At 40.1% G+C, this 15,282-nt stretch overlaps 1 protein-coding gene across 1 annotated transcript in view; it reads right to left on the minus strand.

Moving 5' to 3' along the window:
- Nucleotides 1-675: 675 nt before the first annotated feature.
- LOC141117099 (cubilin-like) overlaps nt 676-15,282 on the minus strand; it is a 207,065-nt gene continuing 192,458 nt past the window's right edge. The window contains 11 exon segments of the mRNA XM_073609714.1: nt 676-1,355; nt 2,374-2,492; nt 4,045-4,185; nt 4,188-4,260; nt 5,141-5,256; nt 5,905-6,032; nt 6,131-6,212; nt 6,293-6,468; nt 7,130-7,247; nt 7,334-7,468; nt 8,348-8,413. Of these exon segments, the coding sequence (XP_073465815.1) occupies nt 1,137-1,355; nt 2,374-2,492; nt 4,045-4,185; nt 4,188-4,260; nt 5,141-5,256; nt 5,905-6,032; nt 6,131-6,212; nt 6,293-6,468; nt 7,130-7,247; nt 7,334-7,468; nt 8,348-8,413 (1,373 nt within the window). The 3' untranslated portion in view covers nt 676-1,136.

Here is a 15,282-nt window from a genome sequence, read left to right on the forward strand (position 1 = left end):
CTCCCCTGTTCCTAAGCAAGCCAAACAAAATACCAAGCAAATGGGAAAACAATTATGAAATTTTATTTTGTATTTTTAAAAGTAATTGCAAACACTAGCATGATCCGTACATTTAATCATTATATATATATATGCATAAATGTGTGAACTTTTTTATACGTGCTCCATCAAATTCACGTTGTGTCCTGTAGTGATGTCGGCTTCCTTCCAGAACCGGTAGATTTTCTCTTTGTACCATCTGTTGCTCTTCTATTGAACTGTAATCAAAGAGAGGTCAATGTCAGCAAATATTAAAACCATATTTAAATAATACATAGACTTTATTCGTTCCTACTTTCTCATTGATCTATAAAACAAAAAACAACAAACATGCATTTACACGGGTTTGTATATCCAGTATCAATGGTGTATACTCAAAAAGAATCTGCCCATACATCAAACAATGATTATTCGAACATTGTTGGTTGCTTGATTGTTGTGCCGCGTGCACACAATCGGAAATTCTGCCAGCAAAAGTCCGATGTGAGTCTTTGGTCGGAAATTCCAACCGTGTGTATGCTCCATCGGACTTTTGCTGGCTTTTGTGTGACCGTGTGTATGCAAGCCAAGTTTGAGCGGTATTCAATCGGAAAAACCTTCCAAGGTTTTTCTGACGAAAATTCCGATCATGTGTACGCGGCATTAGTCCTCATTTTGATACGCTTTATTTCATTAACAGATTATTTTTCACTAGAGGACAAGTGAATATCATGTCTGCTTAAAGGGGAACTATAGAGGATTTTGGTCAATTGTATTTTAGTTTCTTTTGTATTGTTTTTTTTTTATTGTAGGCAATTGTTATTACATATAAACATTCAATATACTGTATGCTGTTTCTGATTTTCAGTGTGTGCAGTGCTTGCTGGGTTGTCTAATAGCAAAGTCTAGAACCAGTTCTGTACTTCATAGTTGTAATTGAAGATGATTCAGCTTTGTGTTTAATCTGAGATCCTGCTATTAAATCTGTATTTACAACACAGCAGTTTTACATTTCTTTTTTTTTCATTAAGTTGGCTGCTTTTTAGAAAAAAAAAAATTGGCCTCAATTATCTTATAATGTCCATTGATGATATTAGATATAAGCAGATAGAACTGAGCTACTCACAGAAGGTGTAAGAGACTTGGAAGCCCTTTGCCTGGTTAGACTTGTCACTGTGGAATACGAGAACCATAGAATTGCCTTTGGAGTAATACACAGGGATGGTGCGATCCCCACAGAATGGACCCTTTTGTGTACCATCCATGAAGAGTTTTAGATAGTCGTACATACAGAAAGTGGCAGACTCTACATGGAAGTCACTTATGGTCAGGGCAATCTGAAAAAGAAATACAATTATGACTAACATGACAGCCTTGTGTTCATGCAACAAACAAATCATTTTTATTGCATAAAAGTGAGTATTTTTTTTCATTGATGTTACAGTCTACCTGAAATAATATTTGACCTTAAAGCCATATTAAATCCAAGAGAAAACATTTATTATATTGCAATTCTTACATGCGATGGCTGCTTTTGTTTTCTTTTTTAAGCTTTCTTCTATGTTAATTTAGGGATCCAGCCAACAAGTCTGTTGTTTTTCAAAAGCACAAGTTATCCAGCAGAATGTATCAGTTTACATGAATAAGCCAAATCATTTAACACTGGCAGGGGTGCTTAAAATGATCAGTTTTATTTATTCATGTAAAACATTTATGCCAAAAGGAAAAAAATTGCTATAACTGATTATAAAATTTGAGCTGGAATTTGGTTTCAACTTGATAGTGTATTTAAATCTGCTAATACATTTATTAATTCACTTGCCTACAATAGACTCAAGAAACTGATCACCCCCCTCCCTTCCTCTCCCCTGTGCTTCTGTTAATCTCTAAAGGGGTGGCAGAAATTAGTCCAGTGCTGTAAAGTCAAGTAAAGCTTTATATACAGCTTACAAATGTCACACCACCAGTTTTCAGTCAGCTTCACAAATTACCATCAACACTTCCTGTCAACACTGGGAAAGGATCCAGAACATCTTGGTGGTAGATAGTCTTATAGGGCGTACACACGGTCAGAATTTCCGACAACACGCTCCGATCGGACATTGTCCATCAGAAAATCCGACCGTGTGTACGGGGCATTAGAGCAATCTACTTTAGATTTGCCAACAGCCATGTATTGTAATGCCCTGAACAATACATTCCATTTACATTCATCCAGGTAGGCCCTGGTGAATGCTGGTAAATTCAGAGGGGATTGTATATTCAGATTGTAATGTGTCTGTCCAACATTAAATTTTGTTTGTGTGACAGTTTTAGAGAACGTGGAAGTCCAATAAATAGGGATAATTGTTTTACCTTATATCCAACAGGAGCTGTGATGGTGAAGTTACAATTCATGTTTGGACTGTAGTTCCCTGGGTATCCCGGAGATGTAAAGCTGCCTTGAGAGTTAAAGAAGGATCCTCCACACTGAACTGTAAGAATATAGATATAATCAATATAGTAAAGAGATTTATAAGAGTATATGACATCATTTTATGTTTATGTATATACTGTATACTGTATATACATAGTTCATCCTCCCTTTCAGAGTTCCCGGTTGATCTTAGGCTAGGACCCCACTCTCCAACCCTCAATGCAGAGCTCAGATGTAGAGATGGCCTACACAGGCACCAAATGCTTCTTTGGGGCAGGAAGGGAAGAAAGTCACATGTTCTGCCTTTAGGCCCCTTTCACACGTGCGGACCATTCAGATCCACCTGTCAGTTTTTTCAGGCGGATCTGAACGGGTGCTCCATGCACCTCTATGGAGCGTCGGATGTCAACGGTGACATCCGCCCCAATCCGATCCGCTCTGCAAAATCCAGACAGATGCAAGCCCTATTTTCCAACCGTCTGGCGGATCGGATGAAAACAGACAGTCTGTCCATAATCTTCCGATCCCCCCATAGAGGAGAGCGGAGCTCTGACAGGTCCGTCCCTGCACAGAGTGCAGAGGCGGACTTGTCATCCGCCGGCTCAGTGGGGATCAAAAGAGCGATCCCCGCTGAGCAAGTGGAGGAGTAAAAATGGATCCGTAGGTCTGAAAGGGGCCTTACCCAGAAGTGTTTCACAGAGCACTAGTGAGAAAACAAGAGCTTCTTATGAAAATAAATAACTGTAGTGGAGATGGGTGGGCTACCAGACAAACCTATTATTGTGTCCTTAATGGGGTAAGTGCAGAAGCTGTAAAATCTATCAATCTTGTTCCCCCCACTGCACTGCTTGAGTTAAATGCTTCTTTAGTCTAGAAGGTGATAAATAAATTGAAATGCTTACCTTATTTATCCCACCACAGGCTTTCTCCATGATGTGCTACTGATCCCTGAAGCTGCTTCTTTTTGCCATTCCCCTGGCTGTAGACTCTCAGATATCAGCAAATACAACACAGGATAAGCAGTCATGCATTGTATGTGAACATGTTGAGGGCTCGCCCACTTACTGGGCTATTGGAGAGCATAGATGACCACTGGCTGCCAGGGTAAGTTTTTGAAATTTCCCAATCTGCCCTAAGCAAAGCAAGCATTTAACCAATGTAGTGCTGGGGAAAAGGGAGTCTGGTCACTGCACTCCACCCTGGAGAATTTTGAATGACATTGTTAATCGCAAAGAAGTCCATAGGAATTTAACAACCTCTTAATTTTGCAGTAGGGCAGACATCAGGGATATACCGCAAGAAAGATGAATCTATACAGTATCTGATCCAAAATAAGCCATAGAGGTAATTGTTATCACTCTTACAGTTGACCGACATACACATTGAACAATCTATCAACAACTTTATAGTGGGAGGGCATGACTGACTGGTAATTCTAATTGTATATACTAAGAAACTTCATGGATTACCTCAAAGGTTGCAAACAGAAGTTAGAGGACATCAAACTGTTGTGCCAATAGTCCCTACTTGGGAGGGATCTCCTCTGTATCTATGATTCTTCAGTGTCTTTCTCTGAACACTTTCTTTACTATTAAAATAAATCGGCATACCTGAGCTATATGAAGCTTGGAAGCTGACCCCAGCAACAGCCCCGTCAGTGACGAACTGGACCAGCATCTGGCTTGTAGAAGCGATGAGTGGAGGGATGGTTTGACTTCCGCACATTTTATCCAACAACACAGGGGAGTTCCGTCATAGATCCTCATGTAGTCTGAGTCACAGTTAGGAGTGGATTGGATATTAAAGCTACTGAACTTTAATGTAGCCTAAAAAGTGACACAAGGCAAATTTATTATCTACAGTAAACTCCAAACTTCACATATTTGTAACTGCAAACTGGATTAAAATGTAATTGCAATATGATGCAATTGACTACTATTTTAATGCTTGAACAGTCCTTTAGAAAAAAAAAAATCCACATGAATATGTAAGATTCTAATTTCTGTTAAATGATCTTGCAGCTATAGACTTTTCTAGCTAAGATGTCTCTTAAAATGTGTGTATTTTCCATAGATTTTCAAGTTGACAGAACTCTTCTGCTCCCTCTGATTATTTGTTGCTTGTGGTTTCTTCAGGGAAACAAATAAGCTTAAATAAGACAGATTTGGGGAAGAAACTTTTAACAGAAATCTTTCGTTTAACGCTATTTTGAATTAACTCAAAGAAACCTGTGACTGTGGATATTGCAATACCGTTACTATTGGTAACATACTTGTAAGAACCAGAGCCCCAAATTACTCCAAGGCCCATTTTGTTCCTGCCAAACCCCCATTCCTATAATGACGTCACCATCAGATGTGGGGTAAAAGAAATCTGGCACATCAGAGTTGCCAAAATAGGCTCCCAGCAATGAAGTGGTAATAATAGTCTGAAGGTGGGTCATAATGAAGGGAAGTATTAATCCAACATATGTAGCAATTGGTGGTTGAAGCAGAGTATGAGGTTCAGAGGCATATACATCCTAAAAGACCTAGGGTAGGGAGTATTTAGACCTATTGCTTGGCACTATACTAGTCAAATCTCTATTTTTTATTAATGTAAAATTTAGGTGGTGTACAAAACAATCTTCTTATGGCAGTTTATTTTCACAGCTAGGTTACTAGACATTTAGGGTCACATTTTGCATGCCTACATCTGTCTCCTTACCTGTCCTGATGGAACCCTGATCAACCAAACACAATCACCATTATTAGGATAAGCAGAAGGATAGTTGTCAGAAGTGAAAATTCCTGTCTTATTATTAAGCAAAGTCGCACAGACACCTGAGAAGTGAAAAATAGACATATAAATTGTATTTAGTCACTGGTGGAATAGACTGATAATAATATTAATAATGAATTGGTGGACAACAGGGGAGGGGGTATTAACCTTCTATTAGATTTTGAACTTAAAATCAAATTAACCTTGAGTTTCACCCTTTATTTTGAAGATAAAAGAACCTTAATGCCTCAATGCAGTGTTACAACTTTCACATGTGTTTGTGAAACGGAACGTATCTTTACAACTACTTTGTGCATCCAGGTGAATTATACTTTGTTTGTTCAGGCCAAATTGAGCCTTCATTTCATGGTAAAAATGACATTTCCTGATATTTTACTCTTTTTTTTTTCAAAGAAACCTGGCCAAATTGTAAACAATATAATTTGTTTTAAATCTAGCTGTATCTTTCTATCATTACTATATGACTCACCAAAAATAAATAACCCAGAATGAATTTAAGATGCAAGGGGATGCAACATATGTGTATATTATTTATTGTGTACACCCATAGTAGGGCCCAGAGACAAATGTGCACGTTTGTGAACATTTTTTTTTTGCAAAACTGTAAAAATTCACTTGAAATGCAATCATAAAAAAAGTATAATTTCTAATGTTTCAAACCCATAAAACTGGAATGTACAGGAACTTACTGCATTGATAAAGTCGGTTAATTTTAGTGACATCCAAGACACTCAGTCCAATTGTCTGCCCAATAGGCACATTGGGGTCAGGCTTGGGGACAATTGTGGGTTTGTTTGAAGTGTTGGTGAATGCATAGCTGGAAAATGTTGAATGGAGATAAGATTGACATATTACCTTAAAAATATTTTATAATTCATGGGTAATTCACAAGCTAACATAAAAGTCATGACTTACGCATCATAATGCATCACTGAACCGTAATCATATGGACTGCCCAGGTTATTAGTGTCAGCTTTAGCAAAATTACCCCAGTATCCTGTAAGAAGACAAAAGCAGTGGTAATATCTCTTTTGTAAAAACATGGCTAAATTCGCTTTGTGTAAATGTCCGCAGTACCTTGAGAGATATACTGGAAATTGATGTCAACATAATTGTCACGATCACTTCTTACATGCTCATGGTAGAAGCCCAGGGCATGTTCTAGTTCATGTTGTATAATCCCCCTGTAGATGCAGCCACCACCCAATGAAACTGTCTGGCTTCCACCAATTCTTCCAATATATGAGTAACAGCTAGAAATAGTAAATATATTGTTCAAAAGAGTTATGCTTTTATACCATTTGGGAGCCTAAGACAATAGTTTTAATAGAAACAATGAACAATGAATCTGAGCTACAGAAAGAAAACAATCTATATCTATTTGTGCTAAGCTTTTGACCCTTCTAACTCATAACAGCAGGTGTATCCCTATGTATGTGCCCAGTTCTAATAAGGGTATGGCGTTTGGGAGCTAAGTAACATTGTGCTGGCTCCAAGCATTGGATCACTGCTCACTTTTGGACAGACATATTTGGTTTTATTTTCATTGTAAAATTTTAAGTGGAATCCATTGAGTCTGTTGACACTAAGTACCACTCCCTCAAAGTCACTTCCAGTTTTCTACTATATACTCAGTTCTATAGCAGCGCTGGGATAAATATTTTAAGTCCTTGTGCTATTTCTGCTAGGTACACAAAAAAAGGAGACAACCAAGAAGCACCTTGTTGTTGGCTTGTGAATTTCACATGTGTTTGCAATTGTACAGAGGAGTTCCATAGTTTTTTTTGGAGGAAATTAAAAAGAGAAGCCATCATGCACAAATAGGTAATGTAAAGTCTAAGGTGTTTATGTTTTAGATGCCCCCTACTGTTTCTCTTTTTGTGAAGCACTATGATAGACAATAGACAACCTTACCCATCATCAGGAACAATGTCAATGTAATCATCTTCTGTTGTTAGAGGCACAAACCTCACACAAGTCAATGTCTCAAACTCGGCCATGGCCAGCACAATACTATTCAGGTCACTGGGACCTGGAAACAGAGATAGAAGGTTGGGTTTCTACAAATAACAAATAGCAACCAATACTTTAATGCAAGAGAAGAAAGAGGGAACTCACTGTAGCTGGATGCTATGATGTAAGGAACAGGAACAGTATCATTATCACTTTTAGGCCAAAGGCAAGAAGGACAGTTTACAGCGCTGCGGTCATTCTGTACCAGCATATCGCCTCCATACATGGGTGTTTTGCTATCTGATAATACAGAAAATGGTTATAGTTACACTAAAATGTATTGGATTTTAGCTGCCCATACACTGTGAACTGGCTGAAGTTTGCTATGTGGGTTGCTCTGTCAGTCGACTCTCACCTGACATTCTTTCATTGAAAAATGGACGGATCCAAACAGATAATTTTAGAACTAACAGCGGCTGCATCTAATCAGATGCAGTACAGTACAGTGTTGGGGTACACAACAGAATAGAATAGGCACAGTGGGAATCTGTGCATCCGAAGGAACCTGTTAGATTTTCATGCAGTCCAAAGGCCCAGCTTTACTCAGTTCCGTGACTCAGCACAGCCCTGTTTGGCAGGGGAGGAGACCTGATTTTGCTCTGCTGCAGTGAAGTTGGCCTGTTGAATCTTCCCATTCAGGACAAAGCAGAGAGCGAGCCCCCGCATAGAGCCTTCCCACTATGGAGGGCAGAACTTAGAAATGCCCAGGAAAATGCTAAGTTTAGCTTAACCCCATCCCACCTGGGCAACCAAAACAAACTAACTAGCTAATCTGTAAAGCACCTGCTTACATACAGCTCTATTTGCTGTTAATAATTTAACCTCTTTATCTCACAAGTTTCAATGCAATGATAGAAGTGAATAGGAATAACCCTCCAGTCTTTTTTTTAAATGGAATAGTGATTTTTAAAGACTCATTCAGCAATGATGAAGATCTTGTAATTTAAGACAAGAATGCCATATTTCTCCTCACACGTTATTGGCTAGTCCATCGGTGCATGATTTAAAGGATCCTGAAACTCATAACTTTATTGAGTATAATTGGTTATTGTCTATTCCCTTGCCTGGATTTAGCACCGTCATAATACAGTAACGAATCCTGTGGTTTAGAATAATTACCTTTATTAGCTTTCAAAATCTTGCTGAAGATCCCTTGTGGCACTTCGGAGTCTTCACTCTTTGTGGCTGTGTATACAAAATACACATTAGGCACATCCAGTGAAATAATCGCAACCAAAAAATTAAAATGACTTAATTTTGTGTAAATATTAAACCCATTTTATAAATTGAATTATCAATTAATGAAAAAAATAGGGTAGCTCTACAAAGCTATCCCTAATCTGTGAAACTTCTGGTCGGGAAATTCTTTAGGTCTTTGCCTGAATCACCATGATTATCATAAACACTGTCACCTAAGCAAAAGGAGAGGACTTTAAAAAAATATCCTGTTGCCAGGGTCTAAAAGATATGCCAATGATTATATGCGCATGTAACATATTTTAGGTATGTCATCAAATGTAAAATATCTCCATTATGTAAACAGCCGAAAGCTGGAAATTGCTGCTTGGACGTGATGTCATCAGCCCCAGCAGACTCAGAGGTTTCGCTCAAATGACACTTTATAGTATTCCTCTTCACTCCTCCCCCAGCAGCTAAATCAAAGTTTATGTGGGGTGGTGAGGGGAGGGACAAAGATGCTGGGCCAGCACAGGCAGTAATTGGACAGTCCCACAAGAGGGGAGGGCTAAGAGAAACAATGAGGGAGGGGGCTGGGCTAGGAAAGTGACTCTCAGAGTAGTCAAAATTTTTTTGCAAATTCAAAGCCACATTGCAGGTGAATAATAAATCATTTAAGCAAAAATTTAAAATGTATTTTTCTAAGGGTTTTATCTGCAATGTTTTAAATTGGTGAAAAGGTCTCTTTAAAGTAAGGGATGTTTACCATAAGAGCTATAAAAATGTGGAATGGTCTTTCTTAGAGGCTGGTTCTAGATGGAGAAGGAAAATATTTTTTATAGATTATCTGGCCTGGCTGATTAGGACCAATGGAGCAGTGCAAACAATTTTTGATTTAGGAATTAGGATTTAGGATTAGGAATGTTATAAAAAAGGCTAATGAACGGGAGGAAAAAGCAGAACAAACAAAACAGCTGAGAGAGAGAACAGAAAGAAAGCAAAAATGATTCCTTAAATAAGAATGTTAAAACGCTTACCATCTTTCTTCACTCCAAGTAGATGGTTCTGGAAAGTAAAGTTTTGTATCAATATCTTATTTCAGATGAAATACAATAATAACAGATAACAAGTCTTGGCCCCAACTCATCCCCATCCGGCAGAGTCCTCCTTATTCCTACTGGGAATCTTTCAAAACTAAGGTAAAATCCTTTCTTAGACAGATGTTACCACAACAGTCATCATTGGAAGATTTTACCGTATTCCCTGTTCTGTTCCCAAATATAACATTTTGGATTTCCCCTCACTTTCTGTCCTAATGGCAATGGCCTGTACAAAAGTCAAATCTCCCTACAGGGGACCCGAGCAGTAATAAGGAAGTCTTAAAATCTAAGAGGATTCCTAACCCCCCACCACTTTATCCAAAACTAAGGGGATAACTATTTTGGTTAAATTTACACTTCACTACTAGCTAATATTGTTAGTAACTTCTTGGAATATACTTTCCTAAACATAGTGGTCACCTGTCCCCTGTACTGTTCATGTCAGCTCATCATCTCACCTGTATTTGTGCAGATAGAGGTAGACTGGTCACCAGCCCCGTAACACAGCCCAGAAGCAGGAGGAAGACTTTTTCATTTATCTTGTTCAGAATTCTCCTTCACTGTAATGTGAAATATCTTCTCTCTGAAGCTTGGTGTGACACTCATCTTCTGGATCACCTTTTATACAGGTACCAGAGAAGATCTGACCAATCATGAGACAGGAGACCAAATTTTAAGAATGACCTATGTGGACGTGTATGGGAATTAGAAATGTATAATTATTTCATGTGTGACACTATGCTCATTGTTATCTTATTATTGTCTTGGTGTTCTGCTGTCCAACTTGTGATTAATTGTCATGGTCTCCTGACAATTGTCTATAATGACATAAAAAGGTCTTGTATAAGTAATGTCACTGTCAACTGATTTTTCCAGCTAAAATGGAAATAAATTGGGACTGGCAATGTAATTTTACATTTATTTTTGTATTCAAGGTTATACACATTCTATGAGATAATTCATCAATACAGTGCCGTGAGCAATGATGTTTTGCAAAATGCAAAAACCCATAGACAGAGATAATTTCTCTTTTAATTTGAAATTTGATCGTATTACATTAAAATGTGATTGCTTAAAGTGTTATTAAAGTCTTGTATTTTTTCATAAAAAAATAAATAAACATGTTATACTTACCTGCTCTGTGCAGTGGTTTTGTACAAAGGAGCCCAAATCATCCTCTTCTTGGGTCCCCAGCCGGCGCTCCTGGCCCCTCCCTCCTGCTTAGTGCCCCCACAGCAAGCAGCTTGCTATGGGGGCACCCGAACTAAGCCGCTGCGCTGTGTGTCTATTCAGACACGGAGCCGTGGTTTAGCCCCGCCTCCTCCCACTCCTCAGTGGCTCACTGACTTTGATTGACAGTAGCAAGAGCCAATGGCGCCCTGCTGCTGTCTCAGCCAATGAGAAGGGGAGTCCCGGACATCTGAGACTCTTGTGCAACATCTCTGGATCGAGATGGGGCTCAGGTAAGTATTAGGGGGTCTGAGGTGGGGGGCTGCTGCACACAGGTTTTTTTTTTTATCTTAATGCATAGAGATAAAAAAACCTTCTGTCTTTAGAACCACTTTAATTTGGGTAATCCTGGTCTTCACCCTAGGCCTAAGCGCTAACCACTTTGCCACTGTGCTGCCCTGGAAGTGTAGCTGGTTGCTAAACACTGAATACTATCTATGACTATTGGCCATGCTGTTGCCTTCTTGGGGAACTCAAAACTGCAAAAAAAAAAGGTAGAGAGGCGACCCAAACAGCCTCATAGTGTAGTAATCATTTTTTTCAGTAAAGCAATCTTAAAACCAATAAATATTGCACTATCAAGTCAAGAAGGAGAATTGGCATATAGCCAAGCAGAGAAAGCCCCAGAATCAGTGGATCCAGCTGCCATTAATGAACCGACAACCACCACTGTAGGGGAGACACGGAGCAGTGGTGGTGCGTCCCTCTCTCCAGCCACCCCCTCTATCCCCAATTGAAAGATTCGTGCATGCGGGGGGGGGGGGCACAGTGGCAGCATTTGATGGGCACAGTGGGAGCATTTGATGGCACAGTGGCAGCGTTTGATGGGCACAGTGGCAGCGTTTGATGGGCACAGTGGCGGCATTTGATGGGTACAGTGGCGACGTTTGATGGCACAGTGGCTGCGTTTAATGGTACAGTGGCTGTGTTTGATAGTTACAGTGGCTGTGTTTGATGGGCACAGTGGCTGTGCCAATCGTAGACATCTGTTAGAGGGAGATTTGACGAGTGACGGAGCAGGGACCAGCTGAGGAACGTGAGCTGCGAACGGGTGAGACGATCGCGGACATTCACACTCCCTGGGTCCGCTGTGGCCGTCCAGTGCCAGTGTTACTGCATGTTCTGCTGTGCTTTGCTGTGATACAGTTCCATTTGCTGTGAAGGGCCTAGTTGATTTTATTTACCATGTAAATGCATATGTGTGGATTTTAGTTTGAATTAAATGTTTTAAAACATTATTACGCCATTTGGAGCATTTTCTTCCCTTTATATGTGGAGTCACTATCTCAAGGAAAGTGTTCGGTGCACTTAGCAGTGGATACCGGTGGTCGCATGTTAACCCCCATGATAGTGGGTTGAGGTGTTTTGCCGGCCAAGAACGAGAGTGTGAGGCCTTATCAGCTGGTGAGTTTGCAATCCACAAGGGAGTGGAATCACGTCACTGAGGTGTGGTGTACACGGTGCAACAGCATTTGTAGAATGAAGACACCTGCACTTTTGGAACTTTTTTCTTCATCATTTAACTTTTTTCTTCAACTATCCAATATGCCTTCCACCGAGCGCCATGCACTAACTTGGCTAGTTCTGAATAGTTATCGTTACGCCATATCAGGCTATACTTTGTATACCCAGTGACATGTTGTTGGTATTTAGCCTTGCTCCATGTTTTTTGAAGAAGATCGAATGTCAGTAGGAGCTTATTTAGTTTAGCCTCAAGACACTCTGAGATTGTGGAGGGAATGTGATCTTCAACGGATTGTGTAGAGGCAAACCCAGGGCCAATTAAATACTGCAGTTACGCAGCTATATAATTGAGCCAGGGGTTAGGAAGGTCTAGGCCCCCCATCCTTAGACCGTTGTAAATGTTCCAATTTGATTTGTGGTGTGCGCTTTCCCCATAGCAGAGTTCTAAAGAAGGAATTCACTATTTTAATGGTTTTTAAGGGGACAACCGTATGGGGAGTTGTTCATATGGACTTTAAAAAACAGAAAAACAGAGTTGATGATGGGGAACAGCGGCAGTGACCCGAGGAGGCTGGGGAAGATACAGAGAATTATCCACCGCTAAGCTGCTGTTCCGGTACTGTGCTGTTGGTTTTTGGGAGACCGATTTCCCTGAGCTGGGCGAGACTGCCGTAATGGCAGTCATCCCCATCTGGTAAGCGAATCATAATACTCACCTAGGGTGTAAAACCACACGGATGATCCATTCTTTTTCTGGTTCCCTGCATTTTCACGGATGGGTGTTTCTTCCTTGTTCATTCATGGACTAATACTTTAATGGGACTTTTCTTTTTGCATTTTTTATACATACGCTTTATTCATATATGTTTATATGTCATTGTTTTCTGGATTATGTTTCATATGGATTTTTCACTATTGATCATATACTGATATGTTTATGGGACTCTGCCTTAGTTTTCCTCTGTCCCAATTTTTTCACATAATTTTAGCGCTGCAATTTTTCTGTTTTTCATTGTACTTTTGGAGCTTGATACTAGACTCTCAGGTGCTGGCAGCTTTTATTCATCATTGTTGGTTATTTTGTTTTTGTTTTTATTTCTAGCGCAGCTTTAGCCTTTGGGCTTTTTTTGTTTTCTCTACGTTCATATGGACTTCCCCAGTCTTTGGAAGGCAGCGAGGTATGCATTATCCATATATACTAACATGTCAAGATAAGAGCCTGATAACATGTTGGGACTTACCGCACAGCACAGGAGAGTGAGCATTGTGATATGCTCCATAGGGGAGTTGTGTAATGGGTAGAGAAGCTGGGGCACCAGAATCATTTTAAGGAGATAACATGTCGTCTGCATACAACATGTTTTTTTCCTGAATTTCCCCATAGCGGAGCCCCGTAATTAGGGGGTTGACATGTATGAGGACAGCTAATGGCTCAATGGTGAGCAAAAAAAGCAGTGGAGATAGGGGACAGCCCTGCCTAGTGCCTCTTCCCAGAGCGAATGAAGGTGAGACCCTATCAAGAACTCTTATGGATGCAGTTGGCGCACTGTAGAGGAGACGAACCCAGAATATAAATGGTGTACCAAAACCAAATTTGGACAGAACTAGCCAGAGATAGTCCCATCCAACACCATCAAATTCTTTATGAGCATTAAGGGATAGGAAAGCTCTGCTACCCATATTATGTGTGGGCAGGGCCGCTGATAGGCAGTACAGCCAGCCCTCCTGTACTGTGCCCAGGCCTCATCAGTTCAAAAGGGGGGCCCAGGCACCTGCTGAGCAGAAGGGACAGTAGTACTGCCTTATTGCTGATGCTTGTGACTCTTGTGCATTGCGGGCAGTTTTTAATTTTCTTTTATTTGGACTGCACTTTAGGTGGATTGGCTCTAATATCTGTGCCCCCTTCCCCCGCTGTCTGAGATCCCTCTGTGCTGGCAGTGCTGCCGTTTTCCCTCTTCTCTTCTCCCTCCGGCTTCTGCTGAGGGCATACAGGTGGATTATTTCAGGATGGTGATTGGGGGGGGCTCACCATCCTGAATGAACACACCACCCTGAACAAACACAGTGAGCAAGCGGTAGGGGGGTGCAGATACTGCCTCTGTGCCGCTATTCACTTGAATGGGTCGTGTTCAACAGGGGTATAATTTCTGCCATGGCTGCAAAGCATAGCATCACGGGTGTTGCATTTTAGCAAAAATATCATTTGATATTTTCGGAGAAGGGGGGCACTGTCAGGTAGGCTGTATGGGGCCCTGTGATTTCTATCAGCAGCCCTGTCTGTGGGGGTCTGCATGTTAATAAAAAGTCATGACAAGTTGACTTCTCTTGACTTTTGGGGCATAAAACCAGCCTGATCCTGGTGTACAACCAACAGTGTGACCTCATTAAGCCTAAGGGCCGGGACTTTTGCCAAAAGTTTGAAGGAAGGAGGAAGGAAATTGATCAGTTCCAGCTTTGCACTACCTATGAAACAGGTCAGCCAACCATGCAACTCTTTATGTATCTCATATATATGAAATGTACTTATTCAATCCATATTTTGATTTGCAAATTCCATCTGAAATAGGCCAGCTCATCTCGTTCCTATATATATTCTCATATGTATATCCTTGTATGTCTTACATAAATGTATATATATTTATTTTTATACATGTTTTATATATATATAACTAAAAAAATAAGTAAGGTGCTAGGTATCAATAAAAACCTGCAAAATAAACCAAGTGTCTACTGAAAAACTATAAACTCACATAAATATCCAAAATAAAAATAATATGCAAAATAAAAAATATTATGTGTTATCCCAACATAATGCCTCTAAATGTCCATAAAAGCCCAAAACCAATTGAACAGCTAAGGTTCCAGCTGCAATCTCTATCACACTCTTAAAATTGCTCCACACTATTCATGCAGTAAAACGTGCTCTTCAGTGATTCCATTCCTTCCCCCATACACACTGAAACTTACCAGACGTTTCGACCCAGATGATATATGGGTCCAAATGCACTCGTGTATTATATCCAGTGTCTGTGTCCCCACTGTTCTTTAAGCCCCCTCATGTATGAACACCAACCCAGGGATAAA

This window comes from Aquarana catesbeiana, linkage group LG13 (genome assembly GCF_042186555.1).
Source record: "Aquarana catesbeiana isolate 2022-GZ linkage group LG13, ASM4218655v1, whole genome shotgun sequence".
Classification (NCBI taxonomy): domain Eukaryota; kingdom Metazoa; phylum Chordata; class Amphibia; order Anura; family Ranidae; genus Aquarana; species Aquarana catesbeiana.